The sequence below is a fragment of the Talaromyces amestolkiae genome (assembly GCF_001896365.1).
Source record: "Talaromyces amestolkiae strain CIB chromosome Unknown scaffold18.1, whole genome shotgun sequence".
NCBI classification, from domain to species: Eukaryota; Fungi; Ascomycota; class Eurotiomycetes; order Eurotiales; family Trichocomaceae; genus Talaromyces; species Talaromyces amestolkiae.
This window is the reverse complement of record NW_024468054.1, coordinates 630,331-656,841: the sequence shown is the minus strand read 5'-3', so window position 1 is coordinate 656,841 and position 26,511 is coordinate 630,331. Positions and strand designations below refer to the sequence as shown.

Here is a 26,511-nt window from a genome sequence, read left to right as displayed (position 1 = left end):
TTTTTACCTAGGTATGTATCGGTTGTAGTAGGAATAAGAATACTTAGACATCAAAAGAGATGACTGAACAAAAAGCCTGAAGTAGAGCTTGGTAGCGTGTACACTGTACAATAGCGATGAAGAGCAAAGTATATGATGGTTAATTTTCTTACGAGGGAGATAAGCATGCATTTATACACAATCTCGCATGAAGCCAGACAGAGAAAAGTACGCTTGTACCTTCCGGATACGGACACAGCGGGGAGTGGGATCAGATCGAAAAGTGAGGCTATCCCGTCCATCTCCATTCTCTGGACACACAAAGACGTCGAACGTTTCTCTTTGATAATAGTTTATATGTAAACTGTCTTTATGGATGCGGATTCCTTTTACCATTGATCTGCGGAGTATATAGTTTCGAGTGTAGTATCACCTGTACTCGGCTTTGTGTAACGGGTTGTCTGTTATAGATATACTCCGTCTTTCCGTCTCCCCTTTGACAAAAATACTATTATTATGTTTTATAAGTCGAGTATAATAGACAATGTAACTTATTTATGGGTAAAAACTGAAGCTCAGCACAAGAGATAGTCGTTTCGTCAGCACATATCTAGTAATCATGACACCTGACCGGTCTGCATCAAAGACTCACCTCGAGTTACGTACTCCGTTCTCCTTACATAGCTATGCATAAGCAGTACATAGACATCATACACCGTAACTTGGTCAATCTGCAGAATACAGTCTACTGATATCGCCTGAACCTCCCTGATTAGGGCTAGCGATAAGCTCGAAGCTCTTATCCAAACGTAAGCACTCATTCGCATCTGGGCATAGTTCCATTGTCTTATCTCTTATCATCCCACCGTACCCAAAACAGGCATTAAAAGGGCCATTAATCAATCCTCGGCCAGTGGGTTAGCTCGATCTCTACCACATAGTACACTAAGCCTGAGATTAGGGTCCAGAGCCACCCCCTAAAAGCAGCAGGCGCCCTAACCCCAAAACGGCATGTATATGCCGCCCCACTTTTCCATTATACCGAAAATAATTTTGCGGGGAAGAAAAAAAAAGAAAGCTTCTTTTCCTCAAGTCAATCTAATTTCGACAGTTCGGCATTCGAGACAAATTGGGTCCGTTTCAGGCATCAGCTGGGGAAGTGGATCGACGGAGAACTTGAGTCAAGGAAATGACACATGGGCTGTGATTGGGGGTAATCTCCGAAATAGGACGCGATTTGTCAATATCTACACTTGGGTTACTACTACCGTAACTACGACGAAGTATGTCATTAAGTTGGATAGGAGGTGATAAGACCTTCTCCGCATTATTTGACTAGGTTTATGAATATTGGCACTAATGAGGGATATAGATTGTTGTTATGAGTATAATAAGACTTTGCCATTCCATCCCTATCCGTCTCTTCATCAGACAGACATCATCTATCCTTCGCTTTGAAAAGAAAACCGAGACACACTATACAACCTCCACCAGAGAATGAGCAACCCCCCATCTTTATCTACTCGCATTCTCCTCCTTTTGTATTACTACAGTGACAACGACAATGGACGTTAACAACGACAACAACATGGACACCGAAACCCAACCACCCCTCAAACCGTCCGCATCCGTGGACCAAAGCGTCCTCGATGCCCGCGATCTCGCCGCCTTGGGCCATGACCAAGCCCTAACCCGCAAATTTGATATATGGAGCATGCTCGCCCTCGCATTCTGCGTGCTGGGTACATGGTCCACGTTCGCACAGGACCTTGCCAGCGGACTCACAAACGGTGGGCCTATAAGTATCCTCTGGGGCCTGTGTCTCGTCACAGCATGCAACCTGTGTGTTGCTGTTTCATTGGGAGAGCTGTGTAGTAGCATGCCCACCGCACTAGGGCAGGCGTACTGGGTCCACAGACTCTGGGAAGATAAACCGCTCGGCCGGTTTGCGTCGTACATGTGCGCATGGATCAATATGTTTGGATGGTGGACGCTAACCGCGTCTCAAATCGGGTTCATGACAAATTTCATGTTAGGTATGAAAGTCATGTTCAACAACGACTGGGCCGGTGCGAGTGAAGGCTGGGTTCAGTTTTTGGTCTATATCGGTATCACCACGCTCTTCACTGTGATTAATCTGGTAGCATGCCGAAAGGATAAATTCCTGCCGTACTTCAACGATTTTGTCGGCGTGTGGTTTTGCGGTTTATTTGTAGTGTTTAGTCTCGCGCTCTTGATTGCCGTGGGCACAAAACCAGACCTCAGTTTCCAACCCGCAAGCTTTGTGTTTGGTACCTGGATTAATCAGACCGGTTGGAGTGACGGCGTTACCTGGTTTATCGGTCTTGTGCAGGCAGCCTATGGCCTCACGGCGTTCGACAGCGTCATCCACATGGTCGAAGAGATCCCCGCTCCACGCCGCAATGCACCGCGCGCAATCTATCTCGCTGTTGCGTGCGGCGCCATTTCCGGATTTATATTCATGTTGGTCTGTCTCTTCTGTATTCAAGACGTCGACGCAATCATCAACTCTGCCACGGGTCTACCATTCATGGACCTCGTGCAAGACGCAATCGGCCTCCACGGCGGCGTCGCTTTGATTGCTCTCTTCGAGTTCAATGGTCTGGGTCAGGGAGTCAGCATCGCAACCACCGCCTCACGCCTAACATGGGGTTTCGCGCGCGACTCCGGTCTCCCCTTCAGCTCGTATTTCGCGCACGTCGACCGCGTATGGAAAGTGCCCGCACGCGCGTTATGGTTACAAGGCGTGTTGATCGGTCTCGTCGGAGTTCTCTATCTCTTCGCAAACACCGTTCTCAGCGCAATCCTGAGCGTGAGCACAATCGCGCTAACCATCAGCTACGGCCTCCCCATATTCGCACTGCTAGTCGTAGGACGCGACAAACTTCCTGCTGGAGGCACGTTCCGTCTCGGTCGTCGCGTAGGACCCGTCGTGAACTGGATCAGTGTGATATACTGCTGCATTACCACTGTGTTTTTCTTCTTTCCGGGATCACCAAATCCGGCGCCGAGTGATATGAATTATGCTATTGCGGTCTTTGGGGTTATGCTTGTTATTGCGGTGGCCTTTTGGTTTATACGGGGACACAAGGAGTATTTGTTGACCGAGGCGTCGGCGGAGAGGTTGATGGAGGCGCAGAGGCTGGAAAATGAGGTTGATCCTGATGCCGCGGTTGGGGTTGCAGACAGCGTTGGAAAGGGTGGTGCGAAATGAGGAAATAGCGTGTATATATAGTTCGACTTATCTAGGTTTGTGTATATAGCTTCAGGCTGATGCCTAGTCTACCTAGGTAGGCATCTAGTCAATTACTGGAACATTACTGACATTACTGGGACATACAATTGTATCAATTTGATTCACGATACATCGTATTGTAACACTGACAGCAAGAGCAGAATGTGTCTTAACAAGTAAGCGATACCAAGAAAACCAAGACAAAGCTTGTAAAAAAAATACCAATCCACGCCAAAACAACTGAGAATAAATCCTTTCTTTCTGTGTAGATGAAATGGATAAAAACAAAAAAGGTCTCGCTAATGGTAAGAAATACAGGCTAAGAATAGCAATAGGAGAATAGAAGAGGAATAGTCGTGGCACGTCTCTATGGTGAGGGCGATCAGGTATGTCGTCCGTATAATGATGATGTATGGTATAATTAGAACTCTGGCATTCCGTTGTGGTGGAACTCAGGCATCCCGTTGGTCTGTTGGAAGTCGTTCAACGCGCCCGACTGGTAGTTGTAGAATTCACTGTCGAAGCAGTAGGGGTTGAGGTGGTCTTGACCCAACTGATCCATGGTCATGTCGGCACTCGGAGGTTGCGAGATTAGCTCATGAGTGTTGCCGGCCTCAAAAGCCTGGTTGAATGGGGCAAAGTCTTCGGTCTGCGAATGAGGAACAGGATCCAGTGCGATGTTGTCAAGATCAGACGAGAAGAGTTGAAAGTCGGAATAGTCAACACCAGACATCATTGGCGGGKCAGCAAAGTTGAACGGCTGGCCGTTAGCCATGTTGGTGTAGCCATCAACGTAAGAGCCATTGTAGATGACAGGCTCGTTGACCGACATGTTCTGGGAATAAGGCGAGGGCATGTGACCACTAGACGGAGACGGGAGCTCAGTGCTAAGGCTAGAGACAGGAGTAGACATGGCGGGAGTCAAGGGCATGGAGGGAGTAGGAGGAGTAGTCTGATTGGGAGAGCCCTCAGACGCCGACGGGGTCTGGCCACGCTTGCCGTTCTTCTTGGATCGAACGTACTTCCAGCCGTGAGCCTTTTCCATGTGTTGTTTGAGATTGCTCTCGCGCTTGGAGGTATAAGTACATGGATTAAACATGCAGTTGTACGCAGGTGGGTTGTCCGAATGGCGGTCGTTGACATGGCGATCACGCTCTTTCTCGGTGGGCCAGCCGACGTGGTGGTACTTGCAGTCTTGCATAGGACACTTCCAAGGACGCGAGTGTGTCTTTTCGTGCTTGGTGAAGTCGCAAGGACGCTTGAAGACTTTGTCGCAGTGGCTGCATTTTTTGTTGATGTCCATGGGCGGCTCGTTCTTTTTCCTCCGCGCCATGGAGCGTTGCACGTCGTCTTCTGCTTCATCGCCGTCCACCTCGACCAGCGAGTGCTTCGTGACGGCAGAGTTCTTTCGTGTCTCATAGACGATGGTGGGGAACACCAAAGGACGGGAATCAAGAGGAGAGAGCATGATGGCAGGGAGAGTCTTGTCAGAGACCCCGTCGAGGTTGAGGTTCTGGAGAAGAGTGGAGGGAGATTCCATGCTACGGGACGGTTAGAGATAGTTCAAAGACTCAAGCCAAGGGAGAACATACGTGGGGTGGGAGTTGCCGGTGTTGTCCATCGAGGAGTTATTGTTGTTGTTGATGTTGTTGTTATTGTCGGCAGGAGCAGGCTTCAGCGACTGTTGCTGCTTCTGGCAGACTTTGAAGAGGACAATAGGGAAGGAACACTTGCCCTCCAGTCCATGGACGGGAAGAAACGACTGTAGGAGTTGCAGTAGGTAATTAATCGGAAAACCCATTTCGAGGAAACAGCGGACCACGGTCAAGGTATGCCAGGCATTCGTACAATACTAATAGTATAGTAGTATGATCAAAATGACTTCATGAGAGAGAGTTGAGGGTGGATGAGGGAAGCAGCGAGGGTGTAACGGGGACAAGTCGAGGTCATCGAGCCTGTAAAAGTGCTGCCTAGCCACAACGTGACGACGACCCATCGGGCTGTCTGCGCTGATTGGCCTGCGGGGACCCACTGTGCTCGCTGAGTCTCACTGCCACGGCGCAATACGTGTTGGCGCTAGGCCTGTCCAGGCCTAGACACACGTGATAGGCGGGCTTCGGAAAGATGAGGCTCAATTCCTGGCGGTGCTACGATTGGCTGTATGGCCAACGTCCTGCTCGATCGGGCCTAGTAGCAGGCCTAGTCGCAGCCCGTGACTCACTTTTGTCCGCTGTGACTCATCCAGAGATTTTGTTACATTTACAGCCAATCAACAAGTTACATTTCAGCGCTGCTAAGCAGAACTAGAGGCCGGTATTGCGCGTATTGTTTCGTTCCGCATATCAGCTGGTACAAGTTCATACATCTAGATTCCTCTGTCGCTCTATTTCTACAAAGAGTTCGAAAAAAGTCACGTGCGGTGGAACCCAATTGATCGTGCTCACTGTTCGCAACACAGCCTCCCACTAGCCGCTTACGGACCCCGGCCCTGTGCTTTCCGACATGCACTTTGAACCTGTTACACTCCGATTTCATGAAGATGGATACTCGAGATAATCAATGATCAATTGCCTTTTATTTATTTAATTTCCAGCGATTGAATGCTGTTCACAATCAGTTTATATGTATTGGTAAGATTTTCCATCGGTCAATCGGCGACAATCGCACCGTACCCCGTACAGACGGACCAAAAATAGCAACCGTTCAGCTCCTCGTAAACTAACTCGCACTAAGCCTATTCGGGTTGCCCGACATATCGTTCAGTGTCCACTGGCTTCGCAGGCAGCTATAATATCTTCCACGGTTCTACGATCTCAACAAAGTTGAATCAACCCAATGATACCCTTGTCAGTGTCTTCCCTATTTCGCCTAGTAGTATTCATGAAACATGGATGGATTTCAATAGTTGAAGAGTGTGTCGTACAATGTAACCTTGAAATAGGTGGGTGGAGCCAGTTCATTAACCCTTGCCTAGAGGCGCTCTGCTCCACCTTCACTTTCAGCCTCAGGCACAAATCGAGGAGGAACCTCAGGCACAAAAGGCACACTACAATAATGATTGTACACCGACTCATTGTAGAAATATTGATGATTTACGACTCTCTTTGTTTTCATTTTGATTCGAATCGTATTCAATCTTGGTCGGCCGATGGGAAATTGTAAACTCAAAGTACTTTGACCCCGGACGACCGAATGTGGTTAGTATCTTCATTCCATTTATTCTAGCCCTAAGTCAATCAATATCCAGACTTTAGGCTTCTTTTGCGCTATGTGCTATGGCCCGTATTACTTCGTCTTACAGCACCTTACAAGAATTTACGAGGTAATTAAGGTGTGGCGTTGAATCGTGAATGTATGTAAAAGTCAATGGCATTTCAATATAGCTTCATACTCTGAACGGAGAACCACGACATGACTCGAAGTAAACAATATGGATCCTCTGTCTGTTCCTCCTAACTGCATCCAGCCCCGAAATTTTCGCTAGCTGTTGTTCTCATTTCAGCGAGCACTTGTGACCACATTTAGTACACCTAAGCAGATGCTGCTCCACAGATCGAACAATCGATGGCCGGGAACAACAGGTTGTGCCACAGTTGGTGCAGCTAGTGTCCTGTCCGGGGATGACAACCGGCGAACTTGTTCGACAGCATCTACAGAATACATGTCCACAATGGAAGCAGCTCGGGCTATGCGCAATGACTAAAGGGCCGTTTCCGCAATTGCACTATCATTATTGGAAATTCGTATATTAGTGAGGCACTTTCTCTCATAGTTCTCATCCAGTAGGGAGATATTCGACTCACGCAATACCATGTTCTTGTCATGACGTTTCGTTGAGATATTGGGACCTTGAGATGCTATCAATTTTCATTCATGATATGAAAGTGTCTCTGCCTACCTTAAACTTACGAGGATAGAGGGGTTCAAGCTTCTGCTCTTGGAATAGTGATGGATTCTGAAATAGGTTTCTGAGTTTCTATCGATTTGCCAGTTGAGAACCCCTTCGACATCGATTTTACGCATGATTCTGCTATCCTTATATACCTTTTTTCCCTTGAGCCATCCTTCCTATCATTTGGTCACGCAATAAGCCTCCAAGGTTGCCGTCTATAAGGACTGTATTCGATTTAGTGATCAACACACATACAATCCTACAAATGGAATTCGTGAAGTTATCCCCACATTCGAATCCAGCCTGACCCAAGAACGAACCAGATCAAGCCCGAGATCGCTTTTTTCAAGTAAACAGCTTTGCATGTGAAAGAACCTCAAGCACATAGGTTTGATAACAAAAAGAAAACCTTGACCGAAGTCTAGAATCATGATCGTTTTCTCCCAGCAACGAATAAGAGAAGACAAGGAAGAGATAATTACATTGTTACATCAGTCAGAATCTAAATATCCTGCACAACATCAAGTATGCCAGTGAGCATTTGTCGGCAAATTGAAAACTAGACAAAAACATTTTCTGTTTTGCAATAGCAACGTGGCACGGTTGATTCCATTCTTATTGCTTGCATTCTCGACTGACAGCGCGCTTAGCACCGATGCAGTGTGTGTTTCCAAGTATGCAGGTATATGCAGGTAGCCTGGAAACCGGAATCAATCGGAGAGCATGGGTTTGGGTAGGGTATATACTCATACACCACCACCACCGAGAATAAAAATTGAAATCCAATTAGATGCGGCGTGACGTTTTGAAGGGGGTCAGATGATGATTGAATTATTCGGAGGAGGGGAGGGGGTTTCAAGAAGATTTTGTTTTGATTTTGCGGATTTGATTTGTGATCAGGGCTGCTGCCCAATGCTCTAGATGACACAAAAGAAAAAGAAGGAAAATGGTTCGGGTCATCGATAGACTCAGCAAATCATGCGATATGCGGTCAAGGAGATTGCCAACTTGTGGCTGTTTTGACATACCGTCGTCGGGTTGGGCCTAATTTGACGTTTCGATATCGACCAGTTCCTCCCCATCAGCTAGCTCGCAGCGTAATCCGAAGACACTGGATACGCCGACAATAAAATAATTGGGTAAATTGTATTCCTACTTTGAATTTTACGATTTGCTCTAACCTAGGTTGGTAGGGAGACTTTGGAAGATTATCAGGTTTGGAAGATTATCAGGTTTGCATTGAAATGTTGTTAGAGATTGGTGTTCTGGATAGAAAAACTCAAGTACATGGATGTAACCTGACATTTGATTGATAGTTCCAAGTCTACGGGTAAAAGTGCTTTCATTCGTTACTTCCCACTTCTGACCGCTAGATGGATACAACTAACCGATTGCATACACAGGTATCGATCGCCAATTGATCGATATTGATATTGAGAATACAGGATAAAGAGAGAGACAAAGTAACACGACTTCGACACGGGTTTGAATTCCACGCTCTCCAATTTGCTATTCTATCATCGAAGCAAATCACCATTCACGGCCCCAGATGAGTAGGCTCTTCTTCTTCTTCTTGACAAGACGTCACTGTCATGAATGACCCTCTCTGGGATACCCAGGTTTCCAAGGTTATCAATGAATCTGCCGATAATCGGATGAAAGACTCTTGAACAGCAAAAAATTGCGTCGCTATTTAGACTGATTCTGCAGATTTGGCAGCATGATGATGTATGATACTATATCTGCCTCTTGGAAATGAACGAAGCTCTTAAGATAGATGCCCAACGGCTTTCGAGTGGAAATCCTATACGAATGGAATATTTCTCTATTAGAATCTATTGGGGGTTATGATGCAATGTGACTAACTCGAAGTCGATATCGTCCAGGTAGTATCATTGCCATTTTCGGCTGGATTGGGTAGTGTACGGTGGAGATCCTGGGTATAGACCTACAACGTGTTTAGGTATTAAGGACCTCCGGAGGAGGATAGTTGAGAAAAGAAGTACACGCACGTGAAGGGAGCCTGGGCAATAGGTGAGAGGCAAGATGCGCGCTTGCCGATGGAAAATATTTCATTATCAGGATTTGGAAGTAATCATCTGGTCATCTCGTGGCAATAGAAGCTTGAAAACTGATAGGAACGTGGCCTGGGAGGACACTGATAGCTTCCTAAGCCATGATGATATAAGGTTGGAAAATCTATTTTTTTCCTAGAAGTGAAAACACAATTATGGGCTAATCTTCAAAGCGTTGATTTCCCAAACCCTTCTTGCTCTTCAAATCAATCTCATCTAAAAATATCGAAGTCACCAAGCCCAGTCCACTCAAACCAGTCATGGTATAGAAGATTGTCTGGAAACACTTCAGGTAGACTCTCAAGACCTGATCCAGCGTCGTTTGAGAGACATTTAGTGACCTCAACTTATCAATAAAGTTCACTGCGTTAGAGGCATCGTTCAACGGCACCAAAACTCCTGTCAGTTCGACTGCAGTATCCTTGATAGATGTTGAAAAGACACTATTGAAAATGGCCGAAGAGATAGTAAGACCGACAAGACCGCCAAACATACGAATAGAAAGAAATTGTGCAATAGCCAGGCCTGTGTCGTCCACATTCTTCACGCTCGCTTGCATAGGAAGAAGGTTCAGACGTAGTAAGGCAACACCTTGTCCCCAGAGGATGGGAAGCCCGTATTGCATAGACGATGAAGACCCCACTTTCAATAATGCTAGTATGCCCGTGCCAATCGTGAGAATGATCCATGAAAGCCGTAAAAGCCAGACGTATCCTCCAAACAGCGGCACCATCAGCATTGCGACAGCTGCAAATACCACGCTGATAATGCTGGTAGGCAGGAGAGAGACGGCCGATGAGATTGCAGTCTCGAGCTCCACGGCTTGATAAAGCAAGGGCAAGTATTGCAGTAGGGAGACCAAGATTATGCCATGAATGAAGCCTCCCAACAAAGTCACATTTCCTGTCCTTGAGTGGAAAAGCCGATGGGGGATAATTGGTTCCGCGGGTTTAGCTTCGTAGAGGACGAATACGATGATGACAGCAACTCCTAATAGCATTGGCAATAGAGTTTGCCAAGCGACCCATGGATATAGCGAACCAGCCCAGCTGAGTGGCACAACGAAAGCCGTGACTCCGATAATGACAAGCAACGTGCCAATCCAATCGACGCGCTTCAAGTTTGGAGCAAGCGTAGCACCGAGTGGTACAGGCCGAAGCTTGAGGAAGAAGAACAGTAATGGCGCTCCGATTCCCAAAAACGGAAGATTGATCCATCCAACCCATCTCCAGCTAGCATAGTTCGAAAAGAGAGCGCCGACAGTGGGCCCCATAATATTTCCAACAGCAGACGGAATGGCCATCAAGCCGAGATATGTCGATCGTTCCTCCAGCGTGGTCATATCTGCGAGAATGACCTCTGCCAGAACGTCAATTCCTCCTCCACCGAGGCCTTGAAGGACCCGTCCGACAATGATGGTATTCATGTTCTGTGCAGTCGCAAATACAATAGAACCGATAAAGAACAGCCCCATAGAGGTGTAGAAGGGGGGCTTTCGACCAAAGGTATTGGAGATACTGGCCCATATTGGTTGGATGACCAAGCCGCAAAGAGTGTAGGCCAAACTAGCCCAGAAGGACTCTAGACTCGTGCCATGCAAGTCACCGGATATAGTCTGTCAATGCATTAGTACTTGAACGATATGGGTGGGAAGCAGATTAGAGTTATGACTCACCGGAAGGGCAATGCCCAGGCAGGTTGCATCGACTTGAAAGACGAATAAGCTCGTCGCGAGGCCTATGAAGGCAAGTTTGAAGGACAGTGACTTCTTTGTCTTTGGCTCAGTAGGGTCAACTTCTAGTTGGTCTTCAGGGGTTTGCTGTTCCTCAACCTTCGATTTTTTCTCCTTGTCCTCGACTGTCCCTGGATTCTGTTCCAAGTCCAATACTTCTGGGCCGGTATTCGTAGAGATTCTGGGATCTTGGGCGGTAGTAGTCTTGGAATGGCCCATTCTGATGCATTTGGTTATATGAATGAGAAGTTGATCCGTGGACTGGCCACAGAATTGGGGACAATCAAGGCTTTTTAAACTTAGCCATTTTCTGGCCAGTTGGTTTCAAAAGCAGCAAGCATTGGAATCCGCACAGTCAGCATCTTGAAAGTCCTGTCTGTGGAATGATTGAATACGCTGCGTGCAAAATATGGGGAGAGCTTCAGATCTCCAATCACGCCTTTCCAAATAAAGCTAATTCGTCATGTGTAGGTAGATTCGCTAGTCCTATGTAGTACTAGCGGTGCAAAGCAAACGGACCTCGGCTAGTCCCCGGTCGCACATCCGAACCCGTGGGTGAGCTAGGTCGCGCTTGCCTGCCGTGCGACTGCGGAGTTGCCGTTGCCCGTTGGAAGCAATGCGCCTTCTGCTCACTTGACACTCGACAGTCTCAACCTCCCTTTGTGTGCCATACCAGTGATTGTTTGAGTTGGGCGTGATTGCGCATTTTCTTATTATGGTATCGTTGATTACCCCTACCTTAATTACTAGTCAGCATCTTTGATTGCTGCTCACGACAGCTCCACCATGGCAACAGAGGCCGCTCCCGCGGCTCCTGCTCATAAACATCGCAGAATGAGGAAGCGTGTTAGAGCTCGGTCTCCAATCACAGGACGTCTGCTGCTGGACAATCATCTGCGTGGAGATACTGCTGTGTTGTCCGACGACCTCGTCACCGACTTGTTTCCCAACGTCAATCTGACAGGTAAGAATATGCGGTGCTACATTCACATGACATTCGCTAACTCTAGCTATAGAAGCCGGACTGAATAAAGACCCAAACCAAGGAACCCTGTATATTGCGATATCCCCGTTTACGCCGCAATATCATTCTATAGACGACGTCCCATGGACCATTATACCTGCTCGAGTACAACCGACCGAAAAGTCGCAAGTCGCCCCGATTTCGCATTCCACCGTGCTCTTCCCGGCCTCGGCAAATTATCTACAGTCGTTCCTTCAGACCTTGGGCAAGCTCGACCCTACACGTCATATACAATCGTTACGGCCTCTGGAGATTCGAATTTTAGACGTCGCTCCGCTCCATCTTGAAACCATCTACGTTACAGTAGAGCGAAACCTGTTGCGAAATCTAGATGATGTGCAAAGCAAGTTTGGCGGGGGTTTCAATGGCCAGGCGCATGGTATCAATGGATCGTGGCCGAGAGGCAAAGCAATGGAGGTCAAGCGCTACACAAAGAAAGCAGCCGCCGAAGCTGAAGAGCGACTGACTGCTGCGGTACGTGAGGCCCTGTCCAACCAAAAGGTTGTCCACGTTGGAGACATTTTGCCGCTTCCATTGCCCTCGCATCCTATAACTCACGTTCCTCCTCCGCCGGCGAAAATCACCTTCTGCGAGCCTGTTGCGCAGGGATTATTGCTTCCTTCTACCAAAATCATACTCGTGCAATCTCGCCCTCATGGAGCCCGCCCTCATAAAGGCTACACGCTGTCAGGGGCGAACTTGCTAAAAGGGGCTGTGGAGGAGGAGGCGGATGATACTGCAAATGAGCAATTCTTCTCAGCCGCTGAAGATCGCGCTTTGGAAACGGAAATGGAAAGCACGACTCCGCCAGATGATTCCGAGACCGACGCATCTACAACCAGCGACCATGATTCTTCAGACGATTCCCTCGACGACATGATTTCATTAGCCGCTCCACAACTACCGCAGCAACCCTCAGGCGTCATGTCGGCTATGTCTTCTATGACTCCACGGGCAGGTGGCCGCCGCATGGACGGTACCCACACACCAGGCTCCGTTATTTCCACCTTTACCTCAGGTACTGCCCGTCCTGGGCGCATGGGGGGTAAGACATTCAAGGCTGAAGGTCTACTGAATCGAGTTCCAGTGGACTTGCTACATCCGAAACCCAAAGATGAGGATGATACAGATGCTTTTATCTACGTTGACATCAATACACTGGTCAAAGTTGGCTGTTTCTCAGGTGACTGGGTCCGTATCGAGGGAACAGAAGAGCCCTCCTCGAACCCCTTTGCGTCTCTGGCTATTGGAAGCTTAGGCCTTGGAGATGAAGATTCTGGCAACTGGCGAGCTGTTCGCGTGTACGGAATATCCGGTTTACCGTCGCCAAAGCCGCGTTACGCAGTGGGTGGAGCCTCAGACCGACGATCGAGCGTTTCTCAACTACCTGGGCAACGCCTCACCCCGGCTGTCTTCGTACCTCCTATACTTCTTAGCAATCTCGATAATCCCAAATACGTGAAACTTTCTCCTCTGCCATTCGCACCCGCGCATACATCTACTCGAGCAGGAGTACACCAACCCTCCAAGTCAACTTCTAGCAAGGCTCCGCCAGTCGCTAAGGAAGTGACTCTTTTAAAAATTTCTACTCCGTTATCCTCCGATCGATCGATCCAGCCAGCTTTATTTGCTGGTTTACGGCGCTATTTTGAATCCAAGAAACGACTTGTCAAAAGCGGTGACCTTGTTGGAATAAGCGTCGACGAAGGGTTGGGTCGAGTTGTTTACTCCGCGACAAAGACCGAAGGCGGAACCGAAGATGATTTGACTTCAAAGCTTGGTTTCGTCGCTGATACTGCCCCCGAGGAAAGTGCATCTCGAAAAGTTGGTGTGGCTTGGTTCAAAGTTGGCCAGGTGATTGCACCCCCTTCTGAAGATCAAGATGGAGAGGACCAATGGGGCGGCGTAGCCCTGATAGATTCGTCAAGCACACGAATGGCGCAGGCTGGCAGTCTGATCAGCAGGATTCCAGGAACTTTGAGAAGTGGATGGGAATATTGGCTGGGAGTCAAGCGTCTTCCTAGAGCACACAGCGATGTACCCCAATCGCATGGTATCGTGACCGAGCTACCGAAATTTTTTACTTCTCCAATTCAGAATAGGGTCAGAGAGTTGATTACTGCTGCGACGAGTCCTCGTGCTATACAACTAGGGATGCCTCCTGTTGTCATTCTTCTGACGTCGACCCAAAGACATATTGGAAAGACAACGTTGGCCTCACGTGCATGCGCAGAAATCGGTCTCCACGCATTTACTCTAGATGCATATGATATACTAACAGAAGGCGGTGCCAATGGCGGCGATGTCAAGACCGAGGCATATATGAAAGCCCGGGCGGACAGAGCATTCGCTTGTGGTCCCCATTCCACAGCTTTAATCATACAACATATCGACGTGCTCACGGCTGACAGAATCGTGACTGCTATGAAGGAGATCGTTTCAGAATCTCGCGTGATCATTGCAACTACAACTGATGTGGATAAGATACCGGAGGGAATTCGGAGTCTTTTTACGCACGAGCTGGAAATGACTGCGCCTGAAGAAAAGGAGCGAGAGGGTATCCTGCATAATGCAGTTATCGATCTTAGTGTTAAGATTGCTCCAGATGTGGATCTTGCAGCGGTTGCCGTGAAGACGGCCGCGCTCGTCGCGGGCGACTTGGTTGACGTCGTCGAACGCGCTTCTCTCGCAAAGCTTGACCGTCTTGAAAAGCTCACTCGAGCAGCAAATGGAGCAGTGACGCTGCGTGATGTACAGCTAGCTGGTGGTGATGCAGCACGATGCGTTACCAAAACCGACTTTGATCTGGCAGTTGATGCTGCCAGAAAGAATTTTGCCGACTCAATCGGGGCGCCCAAAATTCCCAACGTCACTTGGGACGATGTTGGCGGTCTTAGCAATGTCAAAGATGCTGTCATGGAGACTATACAGCTTCCTCTGGAGCGGCCGGAACTGTTCGCCAAGGGTATGAAGAAACGAAGCGGTATCTTGTTTTATGGACCTCCTGGAACCGGCAAAACTCTTCTAGCCAAGGCTATTGCGACTGAATTCTCATTGAACTTCTTCTCTGTCAAAGGACCCGAATTGTTGAATATGTATATTGGTGAGTCTGAGGCTAATGTCCGCAGAGTGTTCCAGCGAGCTCGGGATGCCCGTCCATGTGTCGTCTTCTTCGACGAGTTGGATTCAGTAGCGCCTAAGAGAGGAAATCAAGGTGACAGCGGTGGTGTTATGGATCGAATTGTCAGTCAGCTGCTTGCAGAACTAGACGGTATGAGTGGCGGGGACGAAAATGGTGGTGGTGTATTCGTCATCGGTGCTACCAATCGGCCGGATCTACTGGACGCTGCCTTACTACGCCCAGGTCGTTTTGACAAGATGATTTACTTGGGTATCTCCGATACACACGATAAACAGACGAAGATTCTTGAGGCTTTGACACGAAAATTTACTCTCAATCCGGATGTGTCGCTCGCGCGCGTCGCCGAGCGATTGCCATTTACATATACTGGTGCCGACTTGTACGCTCTCTGTTCTGATGCAATGCTAAAGGCCATCACTCGACAAGCCACGGCTGTCGATGACAAGATCAAGGCGCTACCTGATGGGCCAGTCAGTACTGCATACTACTTTGACCATCTTGCCACGCCGGAGGATATCAATGTTATGGTGACGGAAGACGACTTTTTGAATGCTCAGAATGAGCTTGTCGCTAGTGTCAGGTCAGTTTTATATTTKCTCCATGATTCTATTCAACAAGCTAACAGTAAACAGTGCCAAGGAACTCGAGCATTTCGAGCGCATCCGTCAATCATTCGAATCATCCACTACCAAAGAAACAGAATCATCTCAGCCACGCACCATCGCTGATGCGATTGAAGGCCTCAGCTTGGGCGGCGAGATTGTCGCGAACGGGGGTCCTGTCATGAATGGTGACAACAATCATATCCACAAAGGCATGGGCTCAAGACAATCCAGCAACAATACCAAAGGCAAGAGTGGTCGCATAATGCTATCCGGCAGCGGCAAGGGCAAAGTTAAGCCGACCATCAACGGCGGGGGAGACTCTGATTCCTCATTTGACGGGTATCAGCCTAGTCTACGAAGTGAGAGCACTCACTCACGGAATTATGATGTTGGCGAAGAGGCAGATGTCGATGGCATGGAAGACGGAGATGCGGATGATTACCTTGTGAAAACGGACCATCTGGCTCATGGTGATTGACCCTACCATTCATTGCATATGTAACTACATTTCGCATTATGTATATATACAGAAATCCACGTTTGCTATCAGACTCGCCCCGACTCCCCCCGAGAAGTAGCCGGCAGAATACCAAAACACCATGCGCGTAGTATGAATGTCATTCATTAAGCTTCCAATCCCATGCCTTATGAGAGCATTCACTTTAAACTTTCATGCAAATGCCGAGCGTATACTTTTATTACTTCCATCCTTCCAGAAGCCGACATGGGGAAACCTACACAGAATACGTTTCCTCCGTAATTGGCCGGCCAAAAGGCCCTGGGAGGCGCCCGCCTGTAGCCTCGCCGCCAGTAGTCCGCTCCCGGTACGCCCCCCACAAAGCATAATTTATTAATTGGTCGATCGACTATTTGGGTGAAGCTTATATTTCCCTCTCGGCGATGCCGGGCTGGCGTGATTGGTACTCATCGCCGAATGCGACCCTTGTCGTGGCTCGGGCTGATCTCTGCGACATTTTTATGGAATTTGCAGGGATGCCCGGTGCCGAAGCAGGATGTTGATATCTTCGTAGGTTGATTCTTCCCCACAGTTCAGTTTGAGTTCTGAGGTCTGAGAGTGCGAGGGTGTCTTCCATGGTCGATTGGGCATCGCCACGTTGAATAGAGTGAATTGGAGTGTGAATGCGACAGGAAAAGTGTTTCGACTTGTCGCAACCCGAATCTTTAAGCCCCGGGGACGCAACAATAACGACACAAATCATAGCTATTTAGTCCGTAGTAGCTCAATGTACGTACTATAAAGTATCGTGGAGTACATTAGTCCATTAATGATTACACCACAATATGACAAACCTCAACCTCCACTCGTACTATGGTAGACAATCAATGTGGACCAGTCCGGCCAAGGAACCACTTTACTCCATAGACTCCATAGACTCCATAGATACGGGCAAAAGGGGGTCGATTGCTGATAAGAGTTAAAGAGTGTCATACGGGGGTGTGGCAGGKGACTTTGGTTCTTGTTCTCAGTTCTGTGGTTGGGCTTGCGAGAGATTTGGAAGGATCACGGACTTACGTATGGTATGACAATGGAAGTAATGCGGAGACGGAGAACGGACACCGGGATTTTGTTCTAGTGCTAGTCCATGTATTGTTACATACATACTATGTAGCTAGCTGTGCAGGGATAGTTTAGTCGCTGGATCTTACTTTGTCTGACATTCTTCTTTTCTTTTAACTACATATGGTTCCTTCTTCCTTCTCTCAATTCATCTTTGTCTAGTTATTCATTGCTAGGGAGGATATCGCCACCATGCCGAACCGCCACCATACAGACGACGATGCGCAATTGGCGGCCATGGGCCACAAGGCCGAGTTGCAGCGGAACTACTCTATGCTGTGAGCTACTCGAATTGCGAATGTGACTATTATTCGGAATTGATGCTCATGAATTTGTGTAGGTCGATGTTGGGTCTCGCTTTTGCGATTTTGAATGTATGTCTTTCTTCTGATTTTGAGCGTGGAATGGGAGAGCTGATCAATGGCGTCATAGTCATGGACCGCGTTGTCGGCTAGTATGTCGCTAAGTCTGCCGTCCGGGGGCAGTACGAGTGTTGTCTGGGGTAAGATAATTAACCCTTTCTATACGATGGCGATATCAGGACGTTTATTAACCTCCATGAATAGGTCTGATTACGGCCGGTATCTGCAATCTGTGTATCGCTGCATCGCTCGCCGAGTTTTTGTCCATGTATCCTACGTGAGTTGTGAGACATTTGATTGATCGGGAAAGATTAAGCTAAGCATCTCGTGTGTGTTCAGTGCTGGAGGTCAATATCATTGGGTTGCTGGTAAGTTCTTATTTCGTCTTTCCAGGAAGGGAAGTTTCGTATCAATCAAGCTGACATTAGTACAGTCAGTAAGTAGTTTACAATCACGTCAATTCGGATCATTGTTGATTTTATAAGTTTCATGGCCGAACTGGGTCCCCGTCTTGTCTTGGATTACGGGCTGGATCAACGTGGCCGGTTGGGTATGCTGCAATTTACAGGCTTTGCGGAGATGGCTGGCTAATAAGAGCAGGTTGCGCTCGTCGCTACGGCTGGTCTTTTGGCGAGTCAACTCATTCTCGGAGTTATCTCTTTGATGAATCCGGTGAGTAGTCGCAGCATTGAATATTGAAGGATTTGGTGAGTAGGTGAGGATCTAACATATACATGAATAGGACTATGTCTCTGAACGATGGCATCAATTCCTCATTTATATCGGCTACAACATTGCCGCATTTCTTATCAATGCGTTCATGAACTCGGCTCTTCCTTTGGTGACGCGCGCTGCGTGTATGTACTTTCCTGAGGCATGACTGTTCAGTGCTAACAAGACATTGGACGCAGTCATTTGGTCTATCGTGGGCTTCGTTATCGTCTCGATCACGGTGTTGGCTTGTTCGTCGCCGAACTATAACTCTGGAGAGTGAGTTTTATCACAAAATCGAGATTGAGTGCAAAATGACTAATGTTGATACTGCAGCTTCGTATTTCGTGAGTTTTTGAATGAGACTGGCTGGCCGGATGGTATTGCATGGTTACTCGGAGTATGTTTCCTGCTTAAATTTCAAGGTCTGATATCAACTCAATATTAATGAAATACAGTTGTTACAAGGTGGACTTGGTGTTACCGGATATGTAAGATCATCAGAATACCCCAACCTGACTTCATCTAACGGAATACAGGACGCAGTTGCTCACATGATCGAAGGTAAGATACCAATCTATATGTTCGATACAAAGGCTGACTCTTTAGAAATCCCTAACGCCGCCATCGAAGGCCCCAAGATCATGATCTACTGCGTCTGCATCGGCACATTCACCGGCGCAATCTTCCTCATCGTCCTCCTCTTCGTGCCTGGCAACATCGACGATATAATTTCCTCCTCGGCCGGTCCTTTACTCCAAATCCTCGATAATGCAACCAAGAATCATGCCGGTGCTATCTGTCTTTTGGTGTAAGCTTTCCTGGAAACCTAGTAGAAGGGATGGTGACTAATTTATACGTACGTAAATAGGATCCCACTGGTCTGCCTCCTCTTCGCAGCCATCACCATCATGACTACATCCAGTCGCATGGTATACGCCTTCGCGCGCGACGGCGGGTTGCCGGCATCTCGCTTCTTTGCGCGTGTCCATAAGAGGTTGAATGTGCCGCTGAATGCATTGTATTTGACTACAGCTCTGGTTATTATCTTTGGTTTGATATTCCTCGGATCTTCTAGGTACTCCTCCGCATTTTAGCAGCGATAAAAGAAGTGTACTGATGATTGGATAGTGCGTTCAATGCGATCATATCTGCCTCCGTCGTGGCTCTTGATGTTTCATACGGCATGCCCATCATGATCAATGTTATGCGTGGTCGGAGGATGATCAAAGATAGTCCATGGAAGATGCCCGAGCCTCTTGCATGGACTGCCAATATTGTACGATCCTCCTCTACATACTTGCTGTGGTTCTGAAGAAACTATGCTAACTCTAGCAGATATCACTCGTTTACATCATCCTCACAACAGTCCTCTTCCTCTTCCCACCTGACCTTCCAGTCACACCTAGCAACATGAGTACGTCCTCCCCCTTTCCAACTCTTTTTCCTATTATTAATCAGTGTGTAATAGACTACTGCGTCGTTGCCTTCGGCATCGTACTAATCATTTCCCTGTTCCAATGGATAGTCGACGGAAGGAAGAATTTCCACGGACCACGGATTGATATCGATGAGTTGACTCAGGGAGTTGCTATTGGGCAAGCGCCGCTTGAGCAGGAGGATTCTAGTGAAGAGACAAGGGAGAAGAAGACTGCTTTGAATTAAGACGAGAGAAAATACTTCTTATCTATGCTTGTTTAGAGGAGCCGGTAGAGAATCATTTCCGCGGATTGGAAAATGTATATGTATACTTGTTAAAGACATATCAATGCGATGCTATTATAAGTATTGATTTTAGCTTGCTTTCAAGGGCTGTATCCATTTGATTGATCTACCGAGCAATAGACATAATCCGAATTAGGCAATCATCTAGTAGTCTTAGTACGCCCGCAGTTCATGACAGATGAGACGGATTTGTAACACAATGAAAAGACCTCAAACAGTAAATCAACCACTAGCACTCCAAAAAAGTTGGAAGTACGTTGATTGATGTAGACAAAAGGAGTATAGATCTGGTGGCCTTTAAGAAGCAGCTCGGCAGGCAATCCGAATCGATAACTTGGACCCTTCCAAGATTCGACGTCATTCATAGCTTATCTACCTTCATCATTTCTCCATACAATAACAATACCTGAGAAAGGCATACTATCAACTTCCCTTGATTAGGGAAAAAAAAAGACACTGGAAAATCTGGAAATACTATATCGCACTATTTAGCAGGTTGAAAAATATCTATCATTACAGATCATGAAAGAAGAAGATTTCCTAAGCTCCATCGAGGACTTGACGGGACGAGTCGCTATTGTTACTGGGTATGATCACAGACCTCGTTAGTGACGAGATGACAGCATAGACTAACATTGGGATTTGATACCAAGAGGTGCAAAAGGTATCGGTCTAGAGACAAGCGTCTATCTGGCTCTTAAAGGTGCCACCGTCTACATAGCCGCTCGCGACAGCGAGGGGACACACACCGGTATAGAGGATGTGCGCAAACGAGTGAAAGAAAGAAGCGCAAACGAAAATAGTTCCGATGCAGAGTCAAGAATCAAATATCACAATCTCGACCTTGGATCAATGGAAACAGCATGGAAATCAGCACGGGAATTTGCGCGGATTGAGAAGCGGTTGGATATTTTAGTTTGCAATGCGGGTGTCTCAATGACGACGATGCAGGAATTGTCGCCGGATGGGTTTGATACGATGTTCACCGTGAATCATTTGGCCCATTTCGCGTTTACGGCTGGACTGTTAGGKAGGTATTTCCCCCATCATTGATGGCGTTTCCCCCCTTAGAAAGAAAGGAAGGAAGTTGACTGACGTTATAGACCTGATCAAACAAACCTCAGAAACAACCCAAGACATTCGCATCGTCTACACAAACTCCAACGCCTACAAACTAGCCAGTAAATTAGACTACGAGAAACTCACAACAACCATACCCAATGACGGACAAACACTCAAAGACGTCTCGACCGCATTCAAGCGGTACGGCGACTCCAAACTCGCTGCTGTATACGGCGTTCTCGAATTCTCCCATCGGCTACGCAACAAACTCGGCCTTACGAATATCTTTGTCAACAACTGCCACCCCGGAAACGCCATTGGCACAACCCTGGGCCAAGGACATCAAAAGGGGGTCAATCAAACACTCGAAAAGGTTGTGCGGGGCGCGTTGCAGGTCACGATTGGTAATTCGACGGCGGATTCGGCGAAGACGCAGGTCTATCTCGCTGGAAGTCGATATGTCAAGGAGCACGACGCGGATGGAGAGTTTTGGGTCCCGAGTTTTTCGTTGATTGCAAAGGCGTATAAGGGGTGTGCAAGGGAAGAGTATACGGCATTGGCGAAGGACGAGGACGAAAGAAAGAAGTTGTGGGACGTTACGATAGAGGCGTTTAGGAAGGCGATTGGGAACGAGGAGATTGATTCTGTCGATATTGTGAAGAGTCTTGTTCAGTAACTCTCAAAGACTTGTTTTGCTCTTTTTGGGATACCTGCTTAGTCATGCTTGTATACGCATCACGTGATCTATTTTCTATTATCCGCGAAATCGACTCCGCAACTTTTTTGTAGACCAGTTTGGTAAAATCAACACAGCCATTGCTCACCAGCGTTCTGTCACAATATCTGAATGAGCTGTGACTATTCAATTTTTTCTTTCTTGTTCCTCTCAGTACTACCTGAGTATCCCAGAGCAAAATGATTTGCCAACGCTGTCGAACCTCTCTTCTCTCCCGAATCCCTCTTCAACAACACGCAATTCGCACACCTTCATCATGCATCTCTCTCGCAATCCACAAACCCCAAGCTCGATTCGCGAGCACCGACACTCCCAAAACTCCCGCCATGCCTCCTCCACCCGCACCCCGACAACCCGGCGGCGGATCAATCAGCATCCCATCCGCCATATCCTCCGCGACACCGGGCGTCTCTCAGCCATTGAGTACACCTACCGACGGCGTTCCGCAACCACCCAAATGGGTGAATCCCGGGAAAGATGCCGCTAGGACTGCGGCTGCGGATGCAGTAGCAGCTCCTACGCACGAACCCAGCAGCTGCATTGCTGGTACGCCCTTGACGGGTCTCAATTATACGAAGGGAAAGCCGGAAATTGTCGCGCTGGAGGACCATGAATATCCGGATTGGTTGTGGACTTTGCTTGATGATAGTGCCAAGAAGAGCAGTGATGCTGGTGGTGTTGACGTTGCATGTACGTTCCACGTTTCTCCCTTCATTCATCCCCGATGTCTATAGGGCTTTTGACTAATCTGCAAAAAGCATTGAACAAAAAACAACGAAAGCGTTACGACAAGAAAATGGCCGCATTGGCAGCTACTCAACCTCGTAAGATTCCTCTGCACGAACAGGCCACGGATATCATTCCTGCCGAATACAACACAGAGCAGGACGGACCTCGAGACATCATTGCTGAAGCGGCCGCTGGTCTCGAGAAGACGGAAGAGATTACAAAGAGTGCGCGGGAAGCCAGAAGGAAAGGAATCCGCGAGTCCAACTTTTTGCGTGGATTGTAAGATATTGGGTCTGTTATCATATGTTGGCTGGTTGGGGTATTGACCCTTTGTACATTATCGCATCATATATTACTAGAAATTTCTTGTTTCAAATGCAGTCTTCATTCAGAACTGGATTTGTATATGATCTATAGCGTCTATATCTATAGCGTTTATATCTTTGCAACGGCCCACTCCTTAGTCTCGCCCTGCCCATTCACAAACCCCTGCGAGGCCTCCCAATGCCTCTTAATTGACCCATTCCCAGCCTCCAAGATCCTCGCAAAAAACTCAGGCAACGGTCTCTCAATCCAAGCCATATGCGCCGCGAGCATCACATCCGCATAACCAGGCTTTTCACCTTCCAGAAAGGGGCCCTTATTCTCCCCACCACCAGCTAGCAATTCATCAAAGACCAAGAGCGCCTTCTTCGTGTCTTCGACTATCTTGTCGATTTCGGTTTGGGTTTTGGGTTTGAGGTCAGCCATTTTTGTGAGATTGAGGGCTGGATAGCGGCGTTGGAAGCGTGGGACGCGGGTTCGCTCAAAGTACGATGCGCCGCGATCGTCGAGAATATCTACCACACCGGGGAAGAGGAGGGTTGAGCATTTGCTGACCACGTTGTAGAATAAGTTCTCTGTGGCGAGTGCGAGCGCAATGCTGGTTTGGCCATGGGGAAAGACTGATGGATATTGCGGGGAGGGAAATGCCTTGTCGAGATGAAGAGCAATGGGAAGGGAGTCATGCAGAGCGCCGTTTGGGTTTGATGTGATGGATGGTTTGTGGATGATTGCGGGGAGAGTGTAGAGGATTGCTGTGGAGCTTGAGTCATCGGGTTCGGCGGGGATTCCTAGGCCTTCACTCAAAGGCGCGATGTCGGGGTACGAGATCCATGATTGAGTATAGGGGATGCCTTTTATGTTGAGGACGGCGCGTGTTTTGAGGGTGTTGGGGGACCAGGATTGTCGGGGACCTGGATGTCGGTAAGTATCTACTAGAGGTTGGTGTGGTTTTGGTGGAGTTCATACCTTCGAGAGCGCTTTTGATGTCGAAGAAATGGACAGGTTCAATTTGGCCTGCCATTGTGCCTGCGATTGATATGAAGGTTCAGGTCAATTGTTAATTGAGAGTCTGCGGGACAAAAGAGGGTTGAAAGCAAGCACTCCCCTCTTTTAAGTAGAGAGTTTCACTGATAGTATGCGGGGTCATAACACCGGTAGGTACACGTCTCGGATTTGTAAGTACCAAGTTTCTCTCCGTGATCATGCCGGATATAACATATCTCGATTCTTATGGATACCACAGTTATCCCAGTTTACTTTGCATATTATCATTTATTCTATGTTTATTGTTCATTGACACTTGTGGAGGTATTAAGTAGTCATCGAGTATGAAAGTTTAATGTTGTATATAGAATCGGATATAGCGAACGGAGCCTTGGAAGGCCTCCTCATCACTATACCGATATGAAGATCAGTAAATTTCGTATAAATCAAAAGAGTGCTCCAGATGTTATTTTTTAGACAGGCTGCATTGTCAGAGTGCTCTCCCTTCCCGTTGAATTTGAAATCTCTACCCGAGTAGATATCAGATTCAGGGTGTGGCAGGTCTTCAGTTCGTTACAACCAGCTTCTGCTGTATATTGTGCCCGCTCAGGAATACATATGAATATGGAGAGTGCTCCGAGTCAGTTTTGATAGACAGCGTATTGCATTATACCTTCGAAATATAAGATTCAGACTTCGGAAGGTCTTCTGTTCGGTAGGCAAATGTTGTTAGGGTTTAGCCGCTCAGCCCTAATAGACTTCCCTACCAAACAGGCAGGCAGACAAACAGGCAGCTGGCTAGGCCACAATGTCATGCTTCTAATATAAATTCAGGCAATTCTTCAGTAAGAAGGGTTCTTTTTTTATACCAACAAGCCCTTCTTGCCCCAAAATTTGACTCGTAGAGCAACGCAAATTCAAATCGGCACCAATCTACATGTCATACCCTAAAAGACTCGAATTCTAGTCCAAGGCCGCTGTCGGATCTGAGGAAATTGCTCGCAAGCAATGAAGTTGAAACAAACATCATATCTTCAATCCTTTCGGCTGTCGGAAAGTGAAGTGCAGGAGATGGATCTCAACGACTTTTTGCTGCAGCTGATGGTAAACGAGAAGGCCCATAAAGCAGAATTGATACAAAAAGAACGAATAATGGAAGAATTGCGCGAGAGTGGGACTGAGGGCGAGACTGCGGGTGGGAGAGAGAATGAGGATAAGGATAAGACTGATACTGAGACTGAAGGTGAAAGTGATAGTGACAGTAGTAGTGATAGGGATAGCGACAGTGACAGTGACAGTGACAGTGAGAGCGAAAGTGAGAATGAGGGCGAAACTGAAAGAGGAGCTGAGAATGAGGATGAGGATGAGGATGAGAGTGAAAGTGAAAGTGAAAGTGAGAGTGAGGATAAGACTGGGGCTCGGGCTGGGATTGAGACTGATAGCGATCGGAATTGGGATTGGGTTCATCATTATGATTTTGTGTTGTATCCAGCGGGCTAGTCTAGTACAATGTATTGTGTTTTCTATAAATTCATCGTTTGCTTTAGGAGGATCATGTCGCTTGTGCGCTAGATTGCTGCTCCTAGCCATACCTAGAACGGAAGGCCTTCCGAAGCCTGGATCTGGTTTCTAGAATTCAATCCACATAGGAAAGGAAAGCAATCAAACATTAACACCTGTCAATCAGTAATAATTCGGAGCACTCCGTATTCCGAATAATACTTGCTTGATTGATATGAAGAGCGCACTTTTCATTCGTTATAGCCAAGCTGTATCGTACAACTTTGGACTTTGATGCATTGATAACGATGTAAAAAAGGCAATCTGCCAACTTGTCTGCCTGCCTGTCTGCCTGGTATGGGATGGGAGTCTATTAGTGCTAAGCGGCCAAACAATAACAAGGTTGACAACCTTGGAAGTAGAAGACCTTCGACAGCCTAAATCTAAGAAGTAGAAGGTTCCTTTCATATGGGAATGGAGAGCCCTCTGGCATAATGAATTATCTGGTCAATAATATCTGGAACACTCTTCATATTCATATCAAGATTTCTTAGCCTCATACTCACATGTGCATGCATTGCCCAGGTGGTCTTCTGTTCGTTATAGTTAGGTTATATCATGCAGCTTTAGGCTTTCATACAGTCGATAACGGGCTAATGAGTGTAGAAGCGAGTTGCATATTTAATATGTACCTCAACATACATAGCAAGATGATAAGTGTAAAGGAGGCCGAGTAAGAGATCGTTAGGGTGAAGGCTTCACAGTTCTATGAGGATGATGATGACGAAGATGAGGGTTGTTCCGGGACTTAGAGCCCACCAAGAGTACTCGCATGCCTAGACTAAGGGGGAAGGATATTTGCCCTAAACGCCCAAGGGACCGGCGAGTAAGCCGAAAAGGGCAAGGCAAACATCAAACCCCTAGGCAGATCTGAATTAACAGACCCTTGAATTCGAGATTTGTCAAACGATAGTACGCTTTAGATATCCTTCAGCCTCGATGGTCCGTAATAGCTCTATGCATGATCTCGTATCATAGACTTATAGACTAGACTGAACTTCCAATAGGCAGCTACAACGCATTATTCAGACTTG

The 26,511-nt window shown here is 47.4% G+C and overlaps 9 protein-coding genes across 9 annotated transcripts; 5 read left to right on the top strand and 4 right to left on the bottom strand.

The window, feature by feature from the left end:
* Positions 1 to 1,543: 1,543 nt before the first annotated feature.
* Positions 1,544 to 3,214, top strand: BHQ10_008288 (uncharacterized protein; the record flags this gene model as incomplete). The annotated part of the gene is made up of 1 exon (XM_040881076.1): positions 1,544 to 3,214. The coding sequence occupies one exon, from the start codon at positions 1,544 to 1,546 to the stop codon at positions 3,212 to 3,214; it is 1,671 nt and encodes a 556-aa protein (XP_040736790.1).
* Positions 3,215 to 3,656: 442 nt separating this feature from the next.
* BHQ10_008287 (uncharacterized protein) lies at positions 3,657 to 5,036 on the bottom strand (the record flags this gene model as incomplete). The annotated part of the gene is made up of 2 exons (XM_040881075.1): positions 3,657 to 4,776; positions 4,828 to 5,036. 2 exons carry the CDS (start codon positions 5,034 to 5,036, stop codon positions 3,657 to 3,659), a joined length of 1,329 nt encoding a protein of 442 aa, XP_040736789.1.
* Positions 5,037 to 9,362: 4,326 nt separating this feature from the next.
* On the bottom strand, positions 9,363 to 11,153 carry BHQ10_008286 (uncharacterized protein; the record flags this gene model as incomplete). The annotated part of the gene is made up of 3 exons (XM_040881074.1): positions 9,363 to 10,192; positions 10,244 to 10,817; positions 10,878 to 11,153. The coding sequence occupies 3 exons, from the start codon at positions 11,151 to 11,153 to the stop codon at positions 9,363 to 9,365; spliced, it is 1,680 nt and encodes a 559-aa protein (XP_040736788.1).
* A 567-nt stretch (positions 11,154 to 11,720) lies between these two features.
* Positions 11,721 to 16,183, top strand: BHQ10_008285 (uncharacterized protein; the record flags this gene model as incomplete). The annotated part of the gene is made up of 3 exons (XM_040881073.1): positions 11,721 to 11,898; positions 11,951 to 15,680; positions 15,733 to 16,183. The coding sequence occupies 3 exons, from the start codon at positions 11,721 to 11,723 to the stop codon at positions 16,181 to 16,183; spliced, it is 4,359 nt and encodes a 1,452-aa protein (XP_040736787.1).
* Positions 16,184 to 17,476: 1,293 nt separating this feature from the next.
* Positions 17,477 to 20,022, top strand: BHQ10_008284 (uncharacterized protein; the record flags this gene model as incomplete). The annotated part of the gene is made up of 17 exons (XM_040881072.1): positions 17,477 to 17,562; positions 17,625 to 17,658; positions 17,717 to 17,786; positions 17,851 to 17,923; positions 17,986 to 18,014; positions 18,132 to 18,196; positions 18,247 to 18,318; positions 18,389 to 18,503; positions 18,558 to 18,636; positions 18,694 to 18,757; positions 18,816 to 18,848; positions 18,897 to 18,921; positions 18,967 to 19,168; positions 19,229 to 19,435; positions 19,489 to 19,636; positions 19,696 to 19,774; positions 19,829 to 20,022. The coding sequence occupies 17 exons, from the start codon at positions 17,477 to 17,479 to the stop codon at positions 20,020 to 20,022; spliced, it is 1,575 nt and encodes a 524-aa protein (XP_040736786.1).
* A 582-nt stretch (positions 20,023 to 20,604) lies between these two features.
* On the top strand, positions 20,605 to 21,820 carry BHQ10_008283 (uncharacterized protein; the record flags this gene model as incomplete). Its single annotated transcript, XM_040881071.1, has 3 exons — positions 20,605 to 20,669; positions 20,736 to 21,107; positions 21,154 to 21,820. 3 exons carry the CDS (start codon positions 20,605 to 20,607, stop codon positions 21,818 to 21,820), a joined length of 1,104 nt encoding a protein of 367 aa, XP_040736785.1.
* A 386-nt stretch (positions 21,821 to 22,206) lies between these two features.
* Positions 22,207 to 22,892, top strand: BHQ10_008282 (uncharacterized protein; the record flags this gene model as incomplete). Its single annotated transcript, XM_040881070.1, has 2 exons — positions 22,207 to 22,570; positions 22,639 to 22,892. 2 exons carry the CDS (start codon positions 22,207 to 22,209, stop codon positions 22,890 to 22,892), a joined length of 618 nt encoding a protein of 205 aa, XP_040736784.1.
* A 152-nt stretch (positions 22,893 to 23,044) lies between these two features.
* Positions 23,045 to 23,954, bottom strand: BHQ10_008281 (uncharacterized protein; the record flags this gene model as incomplete). The annotated part of the gene is made up of 2 exons (XM_040881069.1): positions 23,045 to 23,844; positions 23,900 to 23,954. The coding sequence occupies 2 exons, from the start codon at positions 23,952 to 23,954 to the stop codon at positions 23,045 to 23,047; spliced, it is 855 nt and encodes a 284-aa protein (XP_040736783.1).
* Positions 23,955 to 24,943: 989 nt separating this feature from the next.
* Positions 24,944 to 25,387, bottom strand: BHQ10_008280 (uncharacterized protein; the record flags this gene model as incomplete). The annotated part of the gene is made up of 1 exon (XM_040881068.1): positions 24,944 to 25,387. The coding sequence occupies one exon, from the start codon at positions 25,385 to 25,387 to the stop codon at positions 24,944 to 24,946; it is 444 nt and encodes a 147-aa protein (XP_040736782.1).
* Positions 25,388 to 26,511: the final 1,124 nt, after the last annotated feature.